The sequence below is a fragment of the Carcharodon carcharias genome, chromosome 2 (genome assembly GCF_017639515.1).
Source record: "Carcharodon carcharias isolate sCarCar2 chromosome 2, sCarCar2.pri, whole genome shotgun sequence".
Lineage (NCBI taxonomy): Eukaryota > Metazoa > Chordata > Chondrichthyes > Lamniformes > Lamnidae > Carcharodon > Carcharodon carcharias.
This window is the reverse complement of record NC_054468.1, coordinates 172,583,783-172,605,873: the sequence shown is the minus strand read 5'-3', so window position 1 is coordinate 172,605,873 and position 22,091 is coordinate 172,583,783. Positions and strand designations below refer to the sequence as shown.

The following is a 22,091-nucleotide window of genomic DNA, read 5'->3' as shown; positions in this document are numbered from 1 at the left end:
CTCAAGTATGAAAAGTGCCCTCCCCACCACCCCACCTTTGCAAGCAAATATGCACATAATTCTATAATTCTATCTTAAAAACAGCATTAATCCACCTAAAATAATCTGCAAATTACACAAATCCATGGCCCTCATAATATAATGGCCCAGGTTTTGCCGTAGAAATAACAGTGAAGATATCAACATTCACTGTTATTAAGGAGTAAATCAGACAGCAACTTCTAATATCCACACACAGATAAAAATGGAAAACAGGAAACTGAGTTGCGCTGCTTTCCAGAAGCTTCACCATAACATGATCCTGTTGAGACACTCAGCATTGAAACACATGGGAGGGCATGAATTTGCATTACTTACGTAATAGATAAAAAAATAAAACACACCAAAGAAAATTGGGGCTTGTCCAAGTGTAAATAAATTTTTAATGGTGTGATAAGTTTTAATTTCTGCAGAACAACCTCACTGACGCTGAAGATTTACTTTTTAGAGCAAGGAGTTTCACTCCTTCAGATTTTAATTATTGGAGTTCTTAAAAAATTGTTTTTCTTTTATTTTGTCTTTTAAAAAATCTTCCCTGTTTATTTCTCTTTCTGTATATAAGTTGGCACTGAATTAACTATTCTTTTTTACGTTTCCTGGTTTAGACTCTGGGGGCATAAAATCAAATTATGTAGCGCCACGAAGGCCAACCTGGCTTTCTCTGGAGCAGGCTGCACTGTAAACCACGTGTTGTTCTCCAGGGATATGAGTGCATGCAGCTGCCGCACACTCACAGAGATAGCAGAGGAGTAGGTGACATGTCCATGCCAAGGCTGCAACAAGTTTGGGGACAGTGCCACTGGGTCTGCAGCATGACAGGAAGACAGATCACAGACTGCGGAGAGGGCACACTCCACATCATGACCTCTGCCAAGTTGGAGCCGGATCCCTACATACTTCTTGACAGTGACAGGGAGCTACCTGGCAATCAGTCAAACGCACCCAGCATCTCAGAGTGCATGTCCATTCAGTGTTCTCCTGTATATTGTTCCATTGAGCTCCTCATCTGAATCTAATGAAGTACTATTTGCCTGCCACCTCACCCTCTGGTGAAATGGCCATCAAACCATGCTTTCACCCAAACCTGACTGCAGCCCACTTGTGCACGGTGACTCACAATGTGCTGATTCCAACACTATGCTAGCCTCAAAAGTGTTTGAGCTGGTGGCTGAGAGTATCAGATCAAATGACAGGGCCTCCTTAACCTTTTTATGCCTTTCTATCTTTCCTCCTCCTGGGGATCCCATGGCTGAGCAGGTGGCAGTTCATGGATGTCTGAAAGCAGGAACTCAGAAGAGGAAGGAAGGGCTGGATGGGAAGCAAGACATCTATAGTCACACCATGACAACAAAACTTGAAATATAGTGAATGGTGATGATAACAGTGATAGACTTCAAGAGGGCATAGGCAGACTGGTAGAATGGGAAAACATGCGGCAGATGAAATTTAATGCAGAGAAATGTGAAGTGGTACATTTTGGTAGGAAAAACAAGGAGAGGCCGAATAAAATAAAGGATACAATTCTAAAGCAGGTGTAAAAACTGAAAGACTCAGGAGTACTTTTGCACAAATGATTGAAGGTGGCATAAAAAGGCATATGTGTTTCTGGGTTTTGTAAATAGAGGCATAGAGTACAAAAGAAAGGGATTTATGACAAACCTTTATAACACTTTATAACACTGGTTTGGCTTCAACTGGAATATCATGTCCAATTCTGGGCCTGCACTTTAGGAAGGATGTGAAGGTTTTTATACCGGGTACAGAAAAAATTTACAAGGATGATTCCAGGAATGAGGGACTTCAGTTACAAGGATAGATTGGAGAACCTGGGGCTGTTCTCCTTAAAGGGAAGGTTGAAAGGACATTTGATAGAGGTGTCAAAATCACGAGTTGATAAAGAAAAACTATTCTCTTTAGCAAAGGGATCAAGAACCAGAGGACACATGTAAAACTAAGATGCGAAGAAATTTCTTCTCCGTGTAGCGAATGTCTGGAATTCTCTACCTGAGAGTTGTGGAGGCTAGATCACAAAGTATTTAAGGAGGAGGTAGATAGATTTTTGAAATATCAGGGAGTTGAGGGCTTGAGGAGCTGGCATGAAAGAGGAGCTGAGGCCTGGGGCAGATCAGTCATGATCTTACTGAATGGCGGGGCAGGCTTAAGAGGCCGATGACCTACTCCTATTTCTTATATGTTCTTATGACACAGATTTAAGGTGATTGGCAAAAGAATCAAAGGTGACATGAGGAAATACATTTCTACACAGCAAGTGGTTAGGACCTGGAATGCACTGACAGAGTATGGCAGAGGCAGATTCAATTGTGGCTTTCAAAAAGTAATTGGTTAAGCAGCTGAAGATGAAAACAATTGCAGGATTATGGGGAAAAGGTGAGGAAGTGGGACTAGCTGAAATGCTCTTGCACAGAGCCAGCATGAACTCAATGGGCCAAATGGCCACCTTTTGTATTAGAAACATTCTATGATTCTATCAACATGTTTATCATGCCAATTGGCAAGATAAGGGTTTACTAGGAGCTGAGAAGGGGCATAAGGCAGGAATGTGCCATCATCCACAATGTCTTCAGTGATGTCAGATGCTGCAAGTCCTATTACAGCTGGTCATAACAATGATTTCCAGGAGATGCATATGTCCTTGTCCCTTGCCAGCTCTGCTTCAATCTATTGTGTCCTGCAGGAGAGAGGGCAGAATGCCAGTGGTTGTGAAACACTACGTTTGTTGCTGTGCCTGCCATAGCTGAGTAGGTGGAGGTACGTGAATGCAGAAAGAGTTCGGTGTGAGACTTGCAGACTGGTAGATGTAAGGTTGAGGTGGGATATCTAGATGTTGCGCATGAATCCTGAGCACCAGGGAGTGCTGCTGGGTGAGTGATTGGGGGAGGGGGGGAAAGAGGTCTGGTGCATGCAGCAGCATGAGAGGTTGGTGGTGTGGTGAGATGGAGATGGCATGGGATAGATGCTTTCACTGATATTGACCACTTACAGAAGTTAGACCTCTTGTGGCACTGCTTCCAGGCCCATGGTCCAAAACTCCAGGGATTGACCTTCCTAGCCACCTGCTCCCACCTCTCAAAGAGGGTGGTCTTTGAGGATCTCCTGGCCCCATGCGGAGCCATGGCATCTCTCCTCCTGACGACCTGCATCATTAATGCCTCCAGTTCTTTATGTATCAGTCTGGATCTCTCAGTGTACCATGTTGTTCAAATTGCAAGAAATTCCATAGCAACAATCTTCATAAGCAGCTTCCCTTTAAGGGGCAGCCTGCCTTTAGAAAGAGCAGACAGCCTGTACCATGTAGTCTGCAGTAACACTGCCAGGGCCTTCTACTTAGCATCACTGAGGAGAGAATCAGTGCTGGAGGGGCACAACCAGTGCTAAAAGCATTGAGAGGAGGTGGGTAGATGAATTTTGTTTTACCCATCTTGATCTGAATGTGTGAGGGCACGCCACAAACTATGATCCACACGTCCATAAATCGGGGTAGATGGATTTTGTGTCCTGTGTATCTCAGTAACAGTTCTTCAATCTGAGTGATTAAGGGGAAACACTGTTGCCTGCCCTGTTTACACAGGTACAAGATCCCTGTATTATTTTGGATCTATCATTGACAAACCGCAGTGCAAGAGCCCACAGAAAGTCTCTGGCATGTGCAAGTGTAATGAACGGCTAATGCCATTTGTCATCGCTGACCACAAAATCGAGGTCATTGTACTTTACATAACAGAAAACAATGTACCTGCTAATTCAGCTGCAGGAGATCTGCTAGTATCCCAAATAAAATTTACAAATTGTTCTAAGTTGATACTATTATATGGAATTTTACAGAACTGTACTGTACAGTTTTACAGAATCTGTCAGGATCTTAGGATAAAATTGTTAATAGGTCATTCCTTAAATTATTTTATGTACAAATGATTTTACATAGTTCTTAAGGGGGTTCTGATAAACAAAAAGAGCAAAATATTACTTAACTACAATCATTTCATGTAAGAAAATTACAGCAATTACTATAGTGTAGATTCTGCATAATGTCTCCCAAATTTATTGTTTGGAATGAAAACTGCCCTTTCCTGAATCTTGAAATCTAGCTTGCAAACAATACTAGATTGTTGGTTCTTTTGAATTGGTTACATTGGTTTTCCTTTATTCACTTATGGAAATAAACTCCTGTTTTTATATGCTCCTTATATATTTAGTTTTGTAATAATATTATAATGAAGATCTATTTATAAATATTAGTAATGTTTATAAATATCCTACGTACAAAGGTATATTTCATGATAATGACATATAAGATGGAGTCAGGTTTAAATATGGTGTTAGAACAAAAGTATAAACAATGGGACATACAAAGGGAAGTGTAGGGACTAATTAGTAAAGGTTAAGCGATGAAAGCTAGAGCAGCCATTTGAGAAGCTGAAGTTGAGAGTCTTACACATGGAGCGACGGTAGAGGGCCTTCATTTTGTCTTTATCCTTCGGTCTGTTCCTCATAAAGGGCAGCCTTTTCAGTGCAGCCACTTTTATTTCAGAGCATGTGATATAAAGGAAATTGGGAAATGAAAACAAAGAAAAGGGAGGGAAAACAGATGGAAGTTAAATGCTGAAACTAGAGACAGAAACAAACATGCTTCCTAAGTTTCAGCTGATTAATCTATGCTTATGACTTCTATACAAATGTTACAATGTTTCTATTGAATGGAATTGCTTCTATAATGTGTGCAGTACAGAACAAAATAGGTTTGTCATGAGTCCTTATTGATTAATACTAAATATTTTCAAAATTAAATGACCAAGATCTAAAGACAATGTTTTAATAAAAGTTTAACATTGAGAGTTTATCAAAAGTACTAAAAATTACAAATGTTTCATTACAAGCGTTTGAAGAACAATGAGTCTATAATCAGTTTTTATTTTCAGTTTTTCATTTTTTAAAATTCAACACTAAATATACAATTCAATTTTGATTCAATATTCTTTTTACGGCTCAAACCATTTTTTGTTTTCATCAAGGTATATTTATATTTGATGTTGCTTCAAAGCAAAAAGGAGTTTAATGTACTCACTGCTACTCTTCTTAGCTGTCTGGCCATCTTCAAGAGAGTTAGAACCCACAGAAGAGCTATCTTGACTATCTTGATGAGGCAGTTGAAGGAATCCATCACTTGATTCTGACCTGGTTGGGGTGCTTGTCAGAGATTTAATGCGTTCTCGGTTTCCCTCCTTTTTGTGTTTTATTAACTTTTTCATCTTAATTGCAATCCAATTCCCTCGTCTGGAATAAAGGAACAAATCTCTGCATCAACAGTTGCCTTAAACTGATGTGCAAGGAGACAAATAATAAACCAAATTATTTGTGGAACTGTCTCTTCATATTGTAACCTTTCATAGTGTAACCTTTTTGCTAATATTTTTCAAATAAATTATATACCTGATTAGAAGAGCAATGATCAAAATATTATCAAGTACAAAATGCAATTTAGTAATTTTTATATGCATGGTTAAAATGTACATTAATGAAGTGAGAATCAAATGCAACTACTACAATGGAGCATTTCACTTACTGCAAATAAATTCTGTTCATACCTTCGGGGGGGTGAAGGTTCGTAGAATTTATACTGATCCATAATCTTCTCTTCTAGTTTCTCCTTCTGTCGTCGAAGTTCATTGAGTTTATCACTTTGGGTTAAGAGAACAAGACAAAATGATCATTCATGGTTTGAATTTTTATTTGTACACAAAGGTTCAATGAAAGTTCTTCAGGTGTATTCAAAAGATTTTACTTATATCAAATATACTTGGTTTACTAACGTGAAACTTAAATATTTGTCAATGTCTGAAAATGTCAGAACAAGGGGAGGCGTTCAAGGAAGAAATGGAATTAAAGGTTCACAAAAAATGTTCCCATAAAGAAGAACAGTGAATTCAATGTTCCCTCTAAGCTGTGTGGGTGTGCAATCATGCAGCAATTGAGAATATGCCATGCAGGGAACAAACAGGCACAAGCAACACTCCCTTTAAGATGTGCAGGTGTAGCCACACAACAATCTTAAAGGTGCAACAAGCCGACTGCAAACACTAAAAACGAAAGTAACAGGGACACTGGTGGAACTCCCAAATCTAGAACCCCCCAAGATATCAAAGAACTTTTTTTCCCCCATTTGTTCATGGGATGTAGGTGTTACTGGCAAGGGTATATGTCTTTGAAGGGAACTAGCAGGTCATGATGTTTCCATGTGTCTGCTGCCTTTATTTTTCTAGGTGGTAGAAGTCGCATGTTTGTAAGGTACTATAATAGGAGCGTTGGCAAGTTGCTACAGTGCACTTTGTAGTTCGTACACACTGCTGCCATGTTGCACTGGTGGTGAAGGGAGTGACTGTTTAAGGTGGTAGATGGGGGGGCCAATGAAGCAGACTACTTTATTCTGGATGGTGTCAAGAGTGTTGTTAGAATTGCACTCTTCCAAGCAACTGGAGTATATTCCATTATACCCCTGGGGCTGGATTTTACGATCATGCACCAACGGTGGGTCCTGCACCCTTAAATTGGCGGGTTCCGACTTCCAGGTTCGCCATGCAAGCACGTGCAGCAAAATCTAACTGCCAAGGGCGGGTGACAGTCATCCCACCCAATGCATTCCGGAAGGCAGGAGTTAAGCACTGAATCTTGCTGACGTGATCCGGAAACAAGTCAGGCCAGACCTTTAAATGACCCCTGGTCAACATTCAGTGTCAGGTGAGCCCTGAAAGAATCTTGGAGGGAAAGGAGCTGTTGACCAGAGAGGATTATTGTCCTTTGCAGTGTATGAAGATAAGTTCATGTTAATGATTGCTTATGTCTGCCAGCCATCTGCAGTGCTACAATGAGCCATAATTGAATAATTCAGCAAGTTTTTTTTAAATTCGTTCATGCAATGTGGGCACCGCTGGCAAAGCCAGCATTTATTGCCCTTGAACTGGCCTTGCTAGGTCATTGCCAGGGGCAGTTAAGAGTCAACCACATTGCTGTGGGTCTGGAGTCACATGTAGGGCAGACCAGGTGAGGATGGCAGATTTCCTTCTCTGAAGGACATTAGTGATGGGTTTTTGCGACAATCAAAGATACCTTCATGGTCACTATCACTGAGGCTAGTTTCATATCCTAGATTTATTAACAGAATTCAACTTCCACCAGCTGCCATGGTCTCTGGATTATTTGTCCATTACCACTACACCACCTAAGTCTACCAGCTGCAGGCCTTTAGGATTAGTGCATTCATGTTATCTTTCCATTCATAGATGTCTGCCCATTGGAGCAAGGGGAGGTTATCTCCAAAAGGAGCAGCTTTGTCCCCAGGTTCATGGAGATGGCACTCGGTGCACACCTTCATGCAGTGGAGGCTAGAAATGAGCATCTCATTCTGAGGTGGCAAGAGGAGGGGCCATAGGCATACATGTGCTGTGTGGGAGGTGGTGGCAGGGGGCATTTTGAGTGTGGACATAGTCAGGAGGAGCTTAGGTCAGTGCCAGAAAAGAGCCAGTGGCCTTGTGAGGTCGGCAAGGGTGACAGTTGCATGTTTGCACAGGCGCACAGCTTTCCTCAACCATGCCATGGATTATTTAACCAGTTGTGAATCAGGCAGCTCTATAACTTCGCAAGCTGAAAATCTAAAAGAGCAGAGAATGCTGGTAGAAGTCAGCAAGTCTGGCTTGCTGTGTGGAGAGGGAAACAGAGGGACCCATTTTCAGTGTTGGTGACTTTCTCAGAGTGCTGAAGAAAAGTCATGCGTACTCGAAAGTTTAACTCAGCCTCTCTCTCCACAGATGATGCTACACCTGTTGACTTCTACCAGCATTCTCTGCATTTAGTGGAGTTTTTATTTTGGATGGTGGTTGGTTGGCACAATGATATTCTGACAGTTGAGCACAGGCTTTAGGCAACAATGCACTGATGTGATAATGCTGCTGAGACATGACATGTGAGTATGAGTTTTTAATGCCAACTCTGTCTAATCTTGTCAGGAGAGGTGAGCCAAGAATGCCAGCGAGCACTTCTGCAAAGGTGGCAGAGTTGCAAGACACGAGATCTCACTGCATTTAATAAACAAGTGCTGTCCCTCGTTGTCATGCAGGGGTCAAGGAGTTTAGGCAGTGGCAAGGTTCTAGTGAGATGGCTTAAGTATCATACTGGGTGATAGGATGAAATGGTCACCATGGTCTGAAGGTATAATGGTGAAATGCAGTTTGTGATGTTTGGATTGCAAGCTCAGGACCCTTGACAAGCGTTATCAGAGAAATCAAGTCTTCGTTCACAGATTCTTAGCTTCCACGGAGTAACTAATGCCTGTCTGGCCAGGTAGAAGTGTACCTGGGTTAAGATTTCGACATGACACTTTTAATTATGTGACAACGGATGACCCCCTGAATTAATTCTGTCCGTTATGGGAGAAGCCTCGTCAGTGCTGCCTCCTTCGGAAAATATTCAACAACCTCCACTCTCCTCCGAGGAGCAACCCTCGGAGGGTGCATTGTCACGTTCTCTCTCAGCACCCAGTACCATTGCAGATACTGGCACTTCAGCAGGGATCAGCACATCGGCCAGGGGTAAAATATGCACTGGTGAGGGTCCTTCAGAGTCGTAAGCATGGCTGCCAGAGAGAGTGGTGGAGCAGGCCTCGAGCAGTCGGAGGAGTGCCTGGGGTTAGCCAGAGTCCGATTCTGAGCTTGATGATGAGCCACTGGATTCAAATGTAAGGCAGTAGGTGCTGGATGTGCACCATGAAGAATTAGCTGAGATACCAGAGGGGTTGCGTGCTCTGGCCTGGGTCCCCTATCACCCAGTATGATACTTAAGCCATCTCACTAGAACCCAGGCTGTGGAATTATCCATTCAGGTCATGAGTGCCGCGAACACCCACTCTGCAGAGCACCAAGCCTCCACACCATGGACAGGTTGGTGACTGTCCCAGACAGGCAAAATGAGTGCATTGCAAATGTGATTGTCGTGATGCGCTCTGAACTGCGCACCATTGCCCTGGCTCTGAGCTCAGGCCCAGGGAAACAGGGAGCTTGGTCACCCACCAAGCTTGTGGAACCTCACCGGTTGGCAGGAAGGACCAAATAGTCCCGGTGGTGGGGAATGAGCAGCTGCAAATTCCATCTGTTTTTTCCTCTTCTGGCGGTGGCGTAGTGTTATTGTCACTGGACTAGTAATTTAGATACCCAGGGTAATGCTCTGGGGACCCAGGCTCGAATCCCACCATGGCAGATGGTGAAATTTGAATTCAATTAAAAAAATTTGGAATTAAAAGTCTAACGATGATCGATTGTCGTAAAAAAAATTGCCCAGCTGGTTCACTAATGTCCTTTAGGAAAGGAAATCTGCTGTCCTTACCTGGTCTGTCCTACATGTGACTCCAGATCCACAGCAATGTGGTTGACTCTTAAATGCCCTCTGATATGGCCTAGCAAGCCACTCAGTTCTCAAAGGCAATTAGGGATGGGCAACAAGTGCTGGCCTAGCCAGTGACACCCACATCCCGTGAATGAATTTTTAAAAAAACTCGAGGGGGCAGCACCTCCTCCATCCAGTAGCCATTGACACAGCCCTCGACCAGTGTCATGACAACTGAAGATTCAAGTGCATCTGTGCAACAGTCTCCTGAACTGGCCAGCACCTCGGGATCTAAGCCCTGCAGAGGAAGCCCGTCCAGGGCAAGGGAGGTGGCAGATCAGACATCTCTCTCCACTGCAGCTGCAAGTGATGGGGGACTACTGTGCCAGAGCACATGTAAACATTTTTGTTGTTATTCACATTACTCAATGAGGGGCACACAGGTGAGAACTATCGCTAACAATGTGTTTTGTTTGTTAATCGTTCTCATTAAACTGCAAAATCACATTCCTTCATCCATGTGTCCCAAATTTGAGGTAGGGCCAAAGAACATATATGGTCCTGTGGGTTATTGGAGAACTGTGGCTTGTGAGGGCTTCGGGAGTTGCTTATTGTAATTGGGAGATGGGGGGGGTATCTTTCTTCTCAGTTGTGATGTTGGCGTTTTGCAGGGCTCTACAGAAGCCGCTGCTGTGTTAAGGCTTCCCTAGTCTCACAGCCATCTGCCTGCTCGCAGCTGGGCACACACCGTGGCATCGCCATGTTCCCCTGCCTCACCCTTGCCTTCGTCCTCAGGTGACTGTTCCCTTTCTGGGCCTCTCATCATTCTCCAAAGTGTCTCCTCATTGAATAACTATGTTGTGGAGGACACAGCTGACCACAACCGTCAGGGAGACCTGAGGGGGAGTACCGCAAATCACCTTGTGACCTGACAAGGCAAACAAAACGCATTTCAGAAGGCTGATGGTCTGCTCCACAATGGCTCTGGTGCTGGCATAACTGTCAATAAACCGTCTCTCTCCTTCAGTTCTTGGGACCCTCACAGACATCATTAGCCATCTTGTTAGTGGATAACCCTCATCTTCCAAAAGCCAACCCTCCAATGCACCAGGCCCGGTCAAAAAAGCCAGTGTTGCAAATTCCTAAGGATGCAAGCTTCATGGCTGCTGCCTGGAAATCTGGCGCATACCTGCATGACACATGTTTGTGATCACACACAAGCTGAACATTGACTGTTTGGAAGCCCTTTCTATTGACGAATGTACAGGGCTGCCCAGTGGGAGCCTTGATGGCTACATGGCTCCCTCCACCTCAGGGAAACCAGAAAAAGCTGCAAATCCTCAGGTCCTCTCCATCTGGCACATCGCTGGTGAAAGCAATGTAACTCCTGGCCCTCCAGAACATTGCTTCAATAAAAACCTTGATGCAGTGATGTGCTACTGTCTATGTTATCCCTGTCAGGTCCCTGGATACTGCTTGATAGGACCCTGTAACGAAAAAGATGAGCGCCACTGTCACCGTTAGGACGACAGGCATTGGGTGGCCCCCAAGGTAGTGACGCAATCTCGCCAGAAAGCAACTTGCAAAAGGATGTGACAGTTGCATGAGAGAGCCTCAGTCTTCTTTCGCACTGAGTTTCTGTCATCTCGAGGTAGCTGTAGCACTGTCTGTACACCCTCAGTGCTGTGTAATATCTTCGATGCCTGTGAGGAGCCTCTCCAGGCTCCGTCTTACCATCAGGACCTTGTGATACTGTGTGTTCCCATCCTGAGAAGCCACTGCTTCCAGGGTCTCCCTCTGATCTTTGCATTCTCTAACCCTTCTTCTCCTCCTATACTTCCTCTCCTCACTGGAGGTTGTGTGTCCTATTGACACCACAATCCCTATCTGTGTAGGAGAGATTACAACACTCAACCTTGGTTGATGGAGAGAATGGAGGTTTCTGAAGACCCTCCCCAATGAGAAGGCAGTCCTTCTAAAGATATATAATCCCAAACTCTGCAGGACCCACTTAAATGAGCACTCCCTGCAATCAGTTTTTGAACTGCAAAGCTGAGACCCTGCTCTTAGCTGCAGTTTAAAAACCATGCTAACAAGCCTAAAAAAAATGAGTTTCAGACCTTGAAGGCGTTTTATTGTCTTCTGCCCCTATTATTGCACTCTGCACACCTGTTTATTGCCTCAATAGGCATTTAAATGGACATTTAAATAATGCAGGCAGGTTCCTGACCTTTTGACCCGCCCGCGCATGCTATTACCCAAAATGAGCATGATGACATCGGGAATGCCACCCAACGTCACCACGCCCGATATTATGCTCCACAAAGCGTAAAATTCAGGCCCTGATTTGAGTTCGTTAGACGGGCTTTGGGGAATCAGCTGAGTTACTTGCTGCAAAATCCCAGTCTCTGACATGATCTTGTAGTCACAGTTATTCAGGCAGGGGGTTCAGTCAATTTTCTGGTCAATGGTGATCTCTAGGACATGGATGGTGGGTGATACAGAGTAGGATAAAGCAAACAAAAGGAAATTTATATCAGATACTAACAGCTCAATATTGCAGAAAATCTGGAGCTGTATAGAAAGTATAGGGGAGAAATTAAAAAATGAAATCAGGAAAATAAAGAGAGGGCATAAAAAACTGGCAAGTAAAATCTAGGAAACCTTGAAGATTTTTATTTATATCAAGAGGATAACTAAGGATAGAGTACAGATCGATTAGAAACCAAAAAGGTAACGTGCATGTAGGGGCATGGTTCTTTAGGAATACTTTTGTGTCTGTATTCACAAAAGAGGAAGATGATGCAGACATTATGTCTAAAGAGGAGTGTGAAATATTGGATGGTGTAAACAGAGAGAGAGAGAGAGCAAATATTAAGGGGTTTGGCATCTTTGACAGTGGTTAAACGGCCAGGCCAGATAAAATACACGTCAAGCTGCTAAGTGAAACAATGGAGGAAATAGTGACCCCCTGACCATCATTTCCCAATTCTCTCTGGCTACAGGCATGGTACCAGAGGAATGGAGACTGCTAACATTGTTCCATTGTTTCAAAAGGGAGGAAGGGATAGACCACATAATCAAAAGCCAGTCAGCTTAACCTTAGTGGTGGGAGAATTACTGAAAGCATTTCTGAGAAACAGTGTACATAGTCTTTTAGAAAGGCATCGTTGAGGGTAGCATATTTGACATAGTCTACATGGATTTTAACATGGCTTTTGACAAGGTCCTATATGGCAGATCGGCCAGAAAATGCAAACTCAAAGGTCCAAGGATAAATAGCAAGTTTAATCCAAAATTGGCTTAGTGGTAGAGGGCTGGTTGACAGGTGTTTTTGTGACAGTAAGGTTGGTTCCAGTGGGGTCCCATAGTGCTCAGTACTAGACACCTGCTTTTCATGGTATATATAAATGTTTTAGATTTAAGTGTAGGTGCCATGATTTGATAAGTTTGCAAATGATAAAATAATTTCTTGTGTAGCTGATGGTCAGGAAGAAGGCTGTAGACTACAGAAAGATCTCATTGGACGGAAAAGCAGCAGATGGAATTGAATCCGGAGAAATGTGGGGCAGGGCAACAAGAGCAATATATGGAAGAATGCTGAGAATTGTGGAGGAACAGAGGGACCTTGGAGATCCCTGAAGGTAGGACACATAGATATGGTGCTTAAGGAAGCATGCAGGATACTTTTCTTTATTGACTGAGGCATAGAATATAAAAGCGTGAAGGTTATGTTAGAACCGTATAAAACACTAGTTAGGCCACAGTTAGAAAACTGTGTATAGTTTTTACAGCTGCATTATAGGAAGGATGTGGTCACAATTGAGAGGGTGCAGTATTTATGAGAATGTTGCCTGGAATGGAGAATTTTAGCCATGAGCAAAAATTGGATACGTTGTGATCGTTTCCTTTGTGTTATGATCTCAGTAGAGACCAGTAACTTTTTTATTTTAAGTAGACAAAATCTGAAATCCCAGTTATTTGCTAAAAGAATAAAGCCAAAAGATTCCATGGTTTAAAACAGAAACATTTTTACTATACAAGAGTCAAAAAAGCAAACACTAAATATCATTTATCCTATACTCTAACATCCAGAATTAACATGAGTTAAACGTGAACTAATAGTCAAGTTGCGGTTGAACGTAAACTATGAATTACACATTAAGTGGCAGATATAACTAAGATAGATCTTACAAATTGGCTCAGAGGTCCACCTAGATTTTAGTGATTAGATTCAGTCACAAAGCCCTTCAAACTCTCTTTTTCACAAATAAGTTTAGCTCCGATCCTTCTAAGTGCTAATCTAATCCCCAGCTGACAGCGGCGCACAATCAATCCAATTCCTTGGGTACAAATGGCACATGTCTGGAGAACTTGCTCAACTCAGTCTGGATGGGTTAGATCCACCAATGTTATCTTCAAGGAACAGAAACAGCTGCAGCATCTTATTCTCAGCTTCTGGATTCTTTCTTCTTCGGTCTTTTTCAGCTTGCCAGTACCACTCATTAGCAGTAGATTCATTAACTGCTGCTGCCAGCCTGGACTGATCTGTATCCTTTTATATCTTTTAAGCAGGTTCAGTTTGCCAGAAAATTTGATTTCCAAACCTCACTATGTTTTTATTTCCTTAGAAACTGGGAAGATCACTTTCCTTTCTATGTTTACCTGTTCTGTTTCTCTTTCTGATCTCTTTTCAGTTCAGTACCTGTTTTAGTTTAAAAACATAGACTCCCTCACATTTGGAATTGAAGAGTCTGACAGAAGATTTATTTGAAGTGTATAAAATTATGAGGGACTTAAATAAGGGTAGATAGGAAGGACCTAAGTCCATGAGCGGAGAGGGCAGTACCAAGATTATAGATTTGAAGTAATTGGCAGAATGATTAGAGGGGAGTTGAGGAAAATTCTTTACACAGAGGGTGTTGGAGGCTAGAACCCACTGCCTGAAAAGGTGGTAGAAACAGAAAACTTCATTATATTAAGAAAATACTTTGATATTCACCTGAAGGGTTGAAACCTACAGGGCTATGGACCAAGAGCTGGAAAGTGGGATTAGGCTGGATTGCTCATTTTCAGCTGGCATCGACAATCTAAGCTGAATGGCCTCTGCCTGTGTAATAGACATTTTATGATCCTATGAACTAGGCACTAACAGTTACTTTTTCTCCAAAGCCTCCTAACAGTACTTTGTGAAGAAAGGTTGAAAAGCTAGAAAGTCAGTTATGCACAAAGAAAAGCTAACTAATAAGCCCATTTCATCATCTTTCTATTAAATTCTGTACTTACATAAATCCCAACTAACACTCAAAAAGGTAATTTGAAATTATAACCTTGTACCAACCACATAGAAGAATGCCAAGAACCTGCACGGAACATTCTTATGTTATACATTTAATGCCACGCAATTCCTTCTACCTCCATGACGATAATGTACACGTGCATAAACTTGATGTACATGAAAGGAAATGTAGAACTTAAAGGTTGTAAGGACAAGCCCAGCAATTACAGACCAGTCAGTTTAACTTCAGTCGTGGGTATTATGACACAGCCGATGGTAAAGGCTGAGTTGTTCAAAACCCAAGCGTAAAACTTGAAACAACTGCTATAACTCATGTTAGCAATTTGTATGTTTCGAAATGCAGGCTTTGAACTCAAGTACTAATAAGATCACTGAGTCTCAAGAGATTTTTTATAAAACTAAATTAAACATTTATTAATAGAAGAAAGATTGTAAACACTTACATACATCTATAAAATTACTAATATAATAACTATAAACATCCTCTAATTAATCTGACTCACAGTTACACCCCCATTAAGGCAACAGTAAATCTTATAGATTTAAACAGGCACCTGGCAAATCACACCCTGAACAGTCACATTCAAAATGAGTTTCTTTCAGCTCTGGGCCCTTGCAGACAGCAGCTTGAGGCTTACAGGCTGGAGGCTTCTTATACTTGTTGGATCTCAAAATGCCTCCACCTTACACACAAACTCCTTTATACATATCTTTCTCTTTAATGTAAATTTTCCATCGTATCACTAGGCTTTTGACTTTAATTCTTCTAACAGTAACATCCTTCCATCCCATCAATTTTATTAAGCTGAAAGAAAGTAAACACATTGCTTGGTATCTTCTAGCTAGGTGTAAGATTTCACCCGTAGTTTTTAATGGTTTCTTTTAACAAATGCAAAGTTACGCTTTACCTTCCACCCTCCTTATGTTTTTGTAATTAACATCTCAAAACTACTGTACAATGAAGCACCGAGACTAGCTGGCTTTAATCCAATTAAGACACATACATAGACACAGACCCCATTAGAACTCTACTTAAAAAAATAATTTCCAATAATATTATAGACATTAATGTCTCATCATGACATGGGCAAGATTCTAGAAACAATTATTCAGGATAGAATTATTAGTCACATAGAAAAACATGGGTTGATAAGAAAGAGCCAGCATGGATTTCTAAAGGGGAAATCGTTTCTAACTAACTTGGAGTTTTTTTGAAGAGGTAACAGAAAAGGTAGATGAGGGTAATGCTGTTGATGTGGTGTACATGGACTTTCAAAAGGCATTTGGTACAGTGCCACACAACAGACTTATGAGAAAAGTTATTGCTCATGGAATAAAAGGGACAGTAGCAACGTGGGTATAAAATTGGCTGAAAAATAGGAAGCAGAGAGTAATGGTCAATGGATATTTTTTGGGCTGGGGGAAGGTTCGTAGTGGAGTTCCCCAGGGGTCGGTTATTGGGACCCTTGTTTTTCCTGGTATGAGACCATAAGACAAAGGAGCAGAAATTAGGCCATTTGGCCCATCGAGTCTGCCCTGCCATTCAATCATGGCTGATAAGTTTCTCAACCCCATTCTCCCACCTTCTCCCTGTAACCTTTGATCCCCTTACCAATCAAGAACCTATCTATCTTAGTTTTGAATACACTCAATGACCTGGCCTCCAGAGCCTTCTGTGGAATTCCATAGATTCACCACTCTCTGGCTAAAGAAGTTTCTCCTCATCTGTTCTAAAAGGTCTTCCCTTTACTCTGAGGCTGTGCCCTCAGGACCTAGTCTCTCCTACTAATGGAAACATCTTCCCCACGTCCACTCTATCCAGGCCTTTCAGTATTCTGTAAGTTTCAATCAGATCCCCCCTCATCCTTCTAAACTCCATCGAGTATAGACCCAGAGTCCTCAAATGTTTCTCATATGTTAAGCCTTTCATTCCTGGGATCGTTCTTGTGAACCTCCTCTGCACCCTCTCCAGGGCCAGAACATCCTTCCTGAGATACGAGGTCCAAAATTGCTCACAATATTCTAAATGTGGTCTGACCAGAGCCTTATAAAGCTTCAGCAGCACATCCCTGCTTTTATATTCTAGTCCTCTCAAAATAAATGCCAACATTGCGTTTGTCTTCTTAACTACCAACTCAACCTGCAAGTTAACCTTAAGAGAATCCTGGACTAGGACTCCTAAGTCCCTTTGCGCTTCAGATTTCTGAATTCTCTCCCCAATTAGAAAATAGTCTATGCCTCTATTCTTCCTACCGAAGTGCATGACCTCACACTTCCCCACGTTGTATTCCATCTGCCACTTCTTTGCCCATTCTCCTAAACTGTACAAATCCTTCTGCAGCCTCCCTGACTCCTCAATACTGTCCCTCCACCTATCTTTGTATCATCTGCAAACTTAGCCAGGATGCCCTCAGTTCCTTCATCTAGATCATTAATGTATAAATTGAAAAGTTGTGGTCCCAACACTGACCCCTACGGAACTCCACTAGTCACCGGCTTCCATCCTGAGAAGGATCCCCTTATCCCCACTCTCTGCCTCCTGCCAGACAGCCAATCTTCTATCCATGCTAGTACCTTGCCTCTAACACCATGGGCTCACTGAGCAGCCTCCTGTGCGGCACCTTGTCAAAGGCCTTCTGGAAATCCAAGTAGATAACATCCATTGACTCTCCTTTGTCTAACCTACCCGTTACCTCCTCAAAGAATTCTAACAGATTTGTTAGGCATGACCTCCCCTTGATGAAACCATGCTGACTTTGCCCTATTTCACCATGCACTTCCAAGTATTCTGAAATCTCATCCTTAATAATGGACTCTAAAATCCTACCAACGACCGGGGTCAGGCTAATCGGCCAGTAATTTCCCGTCTTTTACCTCACTCCCTTCTTAAACAGGGGGGGGTTACATTAGCAATTTTCCAGTCCTCTGGGATCCTCCCTGACTCGAGTGATTCCTGAAAGATCACCACTAATGCCTCCACTATCGCTTCAGCTATCTCCTTCAGAACTCTGGGGTGTAATCTATCTGGTCCAGGTGATTTATCCACCTTCAGACCTTTCAGTTTATCTAGCACCTTCTCCTTGGTAATGGACACCAGACTCACCTCTGCACCCCGACTCTCTTGAACTTTGGGGATGTTACTCGTGTCTTCCACCGTGAAGACTGACGCAAAGTACCTATTCAGTTCCTCCGCCATTTTTTTGTTCCCTACTACTACTTCTCCAGCATCATTTTCCAGCAGCCCAATGTTCACTTTTGCCTCTCTCTTACCATTTATATATCTAAAAAAACTCTTGCAATCTTCTTTTATATATTAATTATATATTAATGATCCAGATCTTGGTGTGCAGGGGGAAAATTTCAAAGTTTGCAGATCATACGAAGCTTGGGATTGTTGTAAACTGCAAGGAGTACAGTGTAGAACTTGAAAAGGACATAGACAAGTTGGTGAAGTGGGCAAATAGGTGGCAGATGAAGTTCACAGCGAAGAAGTGTGAGGTGATACATTTTGGTACGAAGAACATGGACAGACAATATAAAATAAAGGGTGAAACTTTGAAGGGGTTGCAGGAGCAGAAAGGCCTGGGTATATATATGCATAGATCGTTGAAGGTTTTTGGACAGGTAGAGAGAGCAGTTATTAAAACATATAGTATCCTGGACTTTATTAATAGGGGCATAGAGTACAAAAGCAAGGAGGCTATGCTGAATTTATATAAGACATACATTAGACCTCAACTGGAGTACTGTGTACAGTTCTGGGCGCCACATTTTAGGAAGGATGTGAACACATTGGAGAGAGTGCAGAAGAGGTTTACAAGAATGGTTCTAGGGGTGAGAAACTTGAGTTATGAAGATAGATTGGAAAGGTTGGGGCTGTTCTCCTTGGAGAGAAGGTGGCTAAAAGGAGATTTGATGGAGATGTTCAAAATCATGAGGGGGCTGGACAGGGTAGATAGGAGGCTGTTCCCACTTGTAAAAGGATGAAAACAAGATGGCACAGATTTAAAGTGATTTGCAAAAGTAAAAAATGCAGTATGAGAAAAAACTTCTTCACACAATGAGTGGTTTGGGTCTAGAATGCATGGCCTGGAAGCGTGATGGAGGCAGGTTCAATCAAGGCATTCTAGAGGGCATTAGATGATTATTTGAATAGAAACAATGTGTGGGGGTACGGGGAAAAGGCAAAGCAATGGCAATAGGCCACAATGCTCATTTGGAGAGCTGGTACAGACACGAAGGCCTGAATGGCCTCCTTCTGTGCAGTTAAAATTCTGTGATTCTGTAAAGCATTTAACATTGAGTGCATGTAGTGTTGTAAGATTGTATGTTGTCTCATGAAGAGGTCTAGGGGTTTGTATGGTTGAACAACAATTGTTTATTAATAACATAACTATGTGCATATATACAGGATACAGTCCTGATTAGGTGCTATCTTCATGCTGACTTGTACCAGACTCACTACTACACTGTTACTCCCATGTGACTCTCTCTACATCACAATGTGGGCAGTACTGTTCCCCCAGTCCCACATTATCCCTTACAGTCCCGAATATCCTAATACTTCATGAAGTTGTTATCCCATCATAATTTGGGATTAGGATGCAAATTAATGAAGTGCACTGAGCAACCTGTTACTGGAAACATTACTCGTTGCCGTCAGTCCAAGAAGTTTTCTACCTACAAACCAACTGAGCAACGTCATGTTTGAATTTCATTAGTGGTATGATGTCAGGTACTTAGGCCATATGATTAGTTGATTGAATCAAACAAAAAAAAAGTCCAAACAAAATCAAACAACCAGCTGTTCCTACTAGGCTGAGTACAGACCGTTCTCAGTCAGCCCATACTTGCAAAACCCAAAGCAAAACGTCTAATGTTATATGCGATTCTGCGATTAGGCAGCACTTGCTAAACAATCCTGAGTGCACTAATAGCTTTACTAACAGCCTCAATTTAAAATATATGATTCTATTAACCAGCGATCATATTAAACAACGTTTTCTCTATTTATAAAGATCTGAAGACTCAAGGTTTAAGGAGCATTTTAGTAGATGATCCAGACTTAAGGAAATTATGGATCACGTTTGAGAAACATACTGAAGACAGCAGAGCAGGAAACCTGTCTTACTTTTCACTCCTGGTGACAAGATAATAGGACAATGTGTTCCTTTCAGTGTGACAAGCAGGCAGTGTTTTTAATTATCACATTGAAATTATCTTCTCTCTTTCTACTTACATATACTGTCTTTGCTCCACATGGAATAGATCCTTACTTTCCATGCTCTGTTCTAACAATGACTTGTTGTGCAGCATTAATGTCTGGATCTGGTCTAGCAAATGTCGGTTTTCTTCCTCAAGATTCCCTTTTAATTGACTCAGGAGCTGCATGAAAACCAAAACATGGTGTAACATGTTTGCAAATTACAGGATAAAAAATTTCAGACATACCCCTTCGACAAATGACAAGGCTCCGATTAAGGATAAAAAAAAACAGCAGGTGCATTATTGACCGTAAATACCTCCCAATTATAAAGTGGCAAAAGATCAATCAAGAGACACCATCTGAATTTTTGTCTGCAGCTCAAAAACTGACTACAGAATAGTAAAAATTGGCTATTATCTTACATTTCAAGTCAATAGCCATTCCTCCACTGAGATTATCAGTTTCATCATTGTACTTTTGCTGAAATTCAAATTTACTGCAGGAACAATAGAAGAAATCATCCAAACAACTTATATTGCAGTGGTTGTGGGGGCATTGTGGTGTGATCTGAATTCAACTAAAGTATATAATTCTCCTTACTAGCTTCAACAGGCAAATTAACAGGGAAGATTGCTGTACTTAGTGCTCTCAGATACCTGAAATTATCTTTTTTTTCTGAGCCCTCTTATGATGCCATAATGACTAACTTTGTGAGAGGTAATGCTGGAACAGGAAACCCCCAAATCTTAAAGTGCTGCTCTGTCAAAATTTGACTGGCAATTTACCAAGTAATTTGCCACTTTCAGAAACTTTGGGCATCACCAGTGACTCAATGATAGCACACTCACCTCAGAGTCAGAAAATCATCCAGCTCCACTTCATAGATTTGAGTGCATAATCCTGGGCAATGTCAATGTAATTGAGGGAATTAGGAGTGCTTATCTTTTAGATAAGGTGTTAAACCATGGACCCAACTGACCCCGCTGGTGGATATAAAAAATCCCATGACCCTATGAAAGTGAAAAGGTGATTTCTCCTGGCCAATACTTACACAGCACTGATTGGGTGCAGAACACATGCAAGGCAATGGGTAACAGCCAGAAGTTGTTGGTCAGTGTTTGGACCAACATGTAGGTGGAAGGATTGAGGTCCAATGGACAAGAATTTCAGAAGCAGGGAGGAAGTAAAAGAGCAAACTTCTAAAGTAGCAATATCTAGATTACTCTCAGTGCTATCTGATAATGAATATTGCAGCAGTAAGATATAATAGATTAAAGTGTTGCTGAAAAAATAATTTTCAAGGAAGGGCTTCAGGTTTTTGGGGTACTGGAATCAATCCTGGGGTAGAGGGCAACCTGTACAAGATGGTGGGTTGCACCTCAATAGGCCTGGGACGAATGGTCCTTGTGGGGAGCTGAACTAATGCTGTGAGGGAAAGAGTTTAAAAATGGTCCAGCTGGGGAAGGAGCATGAGAATGAAGCATTAGAGAGGTGATACAAGGTGCATAGAGGACTGGGACAAAAACAAACTAGAACAAAGAGTAGTTCTGAAATAGGAGAGCTCAAACATGGGAACATGAGGCAGACAGCATGGGTTCAGAGTGCATGTGCATAAATGCCTGGGACATGGTACGTAAGGTTGATAAGTTGCAGGCACAAGTAGCCACATTGGATTGTAATATCGTGGCAATAATGAAGACCTGGCTTAAACAAAGAGAGGAATGGACTACAATATATTCCGGAAAAATAGGGATGGAAAAAAGGGGTGGTGGGAGTATTGATCAAAGATACTGTTACAGCACTAGAAAGCAATAATGTACTTGAGGGTTCAAAGAAAGAACTTTCTTGTTAGAATTAAGGAACAATATTAAGCTATTATGCTGCTGGGTGTACAGTGTAGGCCAAATAGTGGGAGAGAGATAGAGGAGCGAATTTGCAGGCCAATGCAGGAAGATGGCATGAACTCTAGAGTACTGATAGTCGGTGATTTCTATTACTTACTACAGATGGGAAAAAACAGCATAAAGAGCAAAGAAGGGAAGGAATTCCTGAAATGTTCAGAAGAGGGCTTTTTATCAGCATGTTGCCACCTCAATGAGGAAAGAAGTTGTGCTTGTTCTAATTCTAATAAATGAAATGAGACAAGAGAAGCATGTT

At 41.9% G+C, this 22,091-nt stretch overlaps 1 protein-coding gene across 7 annotated transcripts in view; it reads right to left on the bottom strand.

Annotated features, from left to right (window-relative positions):
- LOC121292611 (girdin-like) overlaps positions 1–22,091 on the bottom strand; it is a 334,505-nt gene that overhangs the window by 66,501 nt on the left and 245,913 nt on the right. For all 7 annotated transcript variants that reach the window (XM_041214804.1, XM_041214830.1, XM_041214822.1 and 4 more), the window contains exons 23-26: positions 19,968–20,113; positions 5,643–5,735; positions 5,123–5,331; positions 4,493–4,576 (exon numbers count right to left, since the gene is read on the bottom strand). In XM_041214804.1, the coding sequence (XP_041070738.1) occupies positions 4,493–4,576; positions 5,123–5,331; positions 5,643–5,735; positions 19,968–20,113 (532 nt within the window). The remainder of the gene's footprint in view (positions 1–4,492; positions 4,577–5,122; positions 5,332–5,642; positions 5,736–19,967; positions 20,114–22,091) is intronic.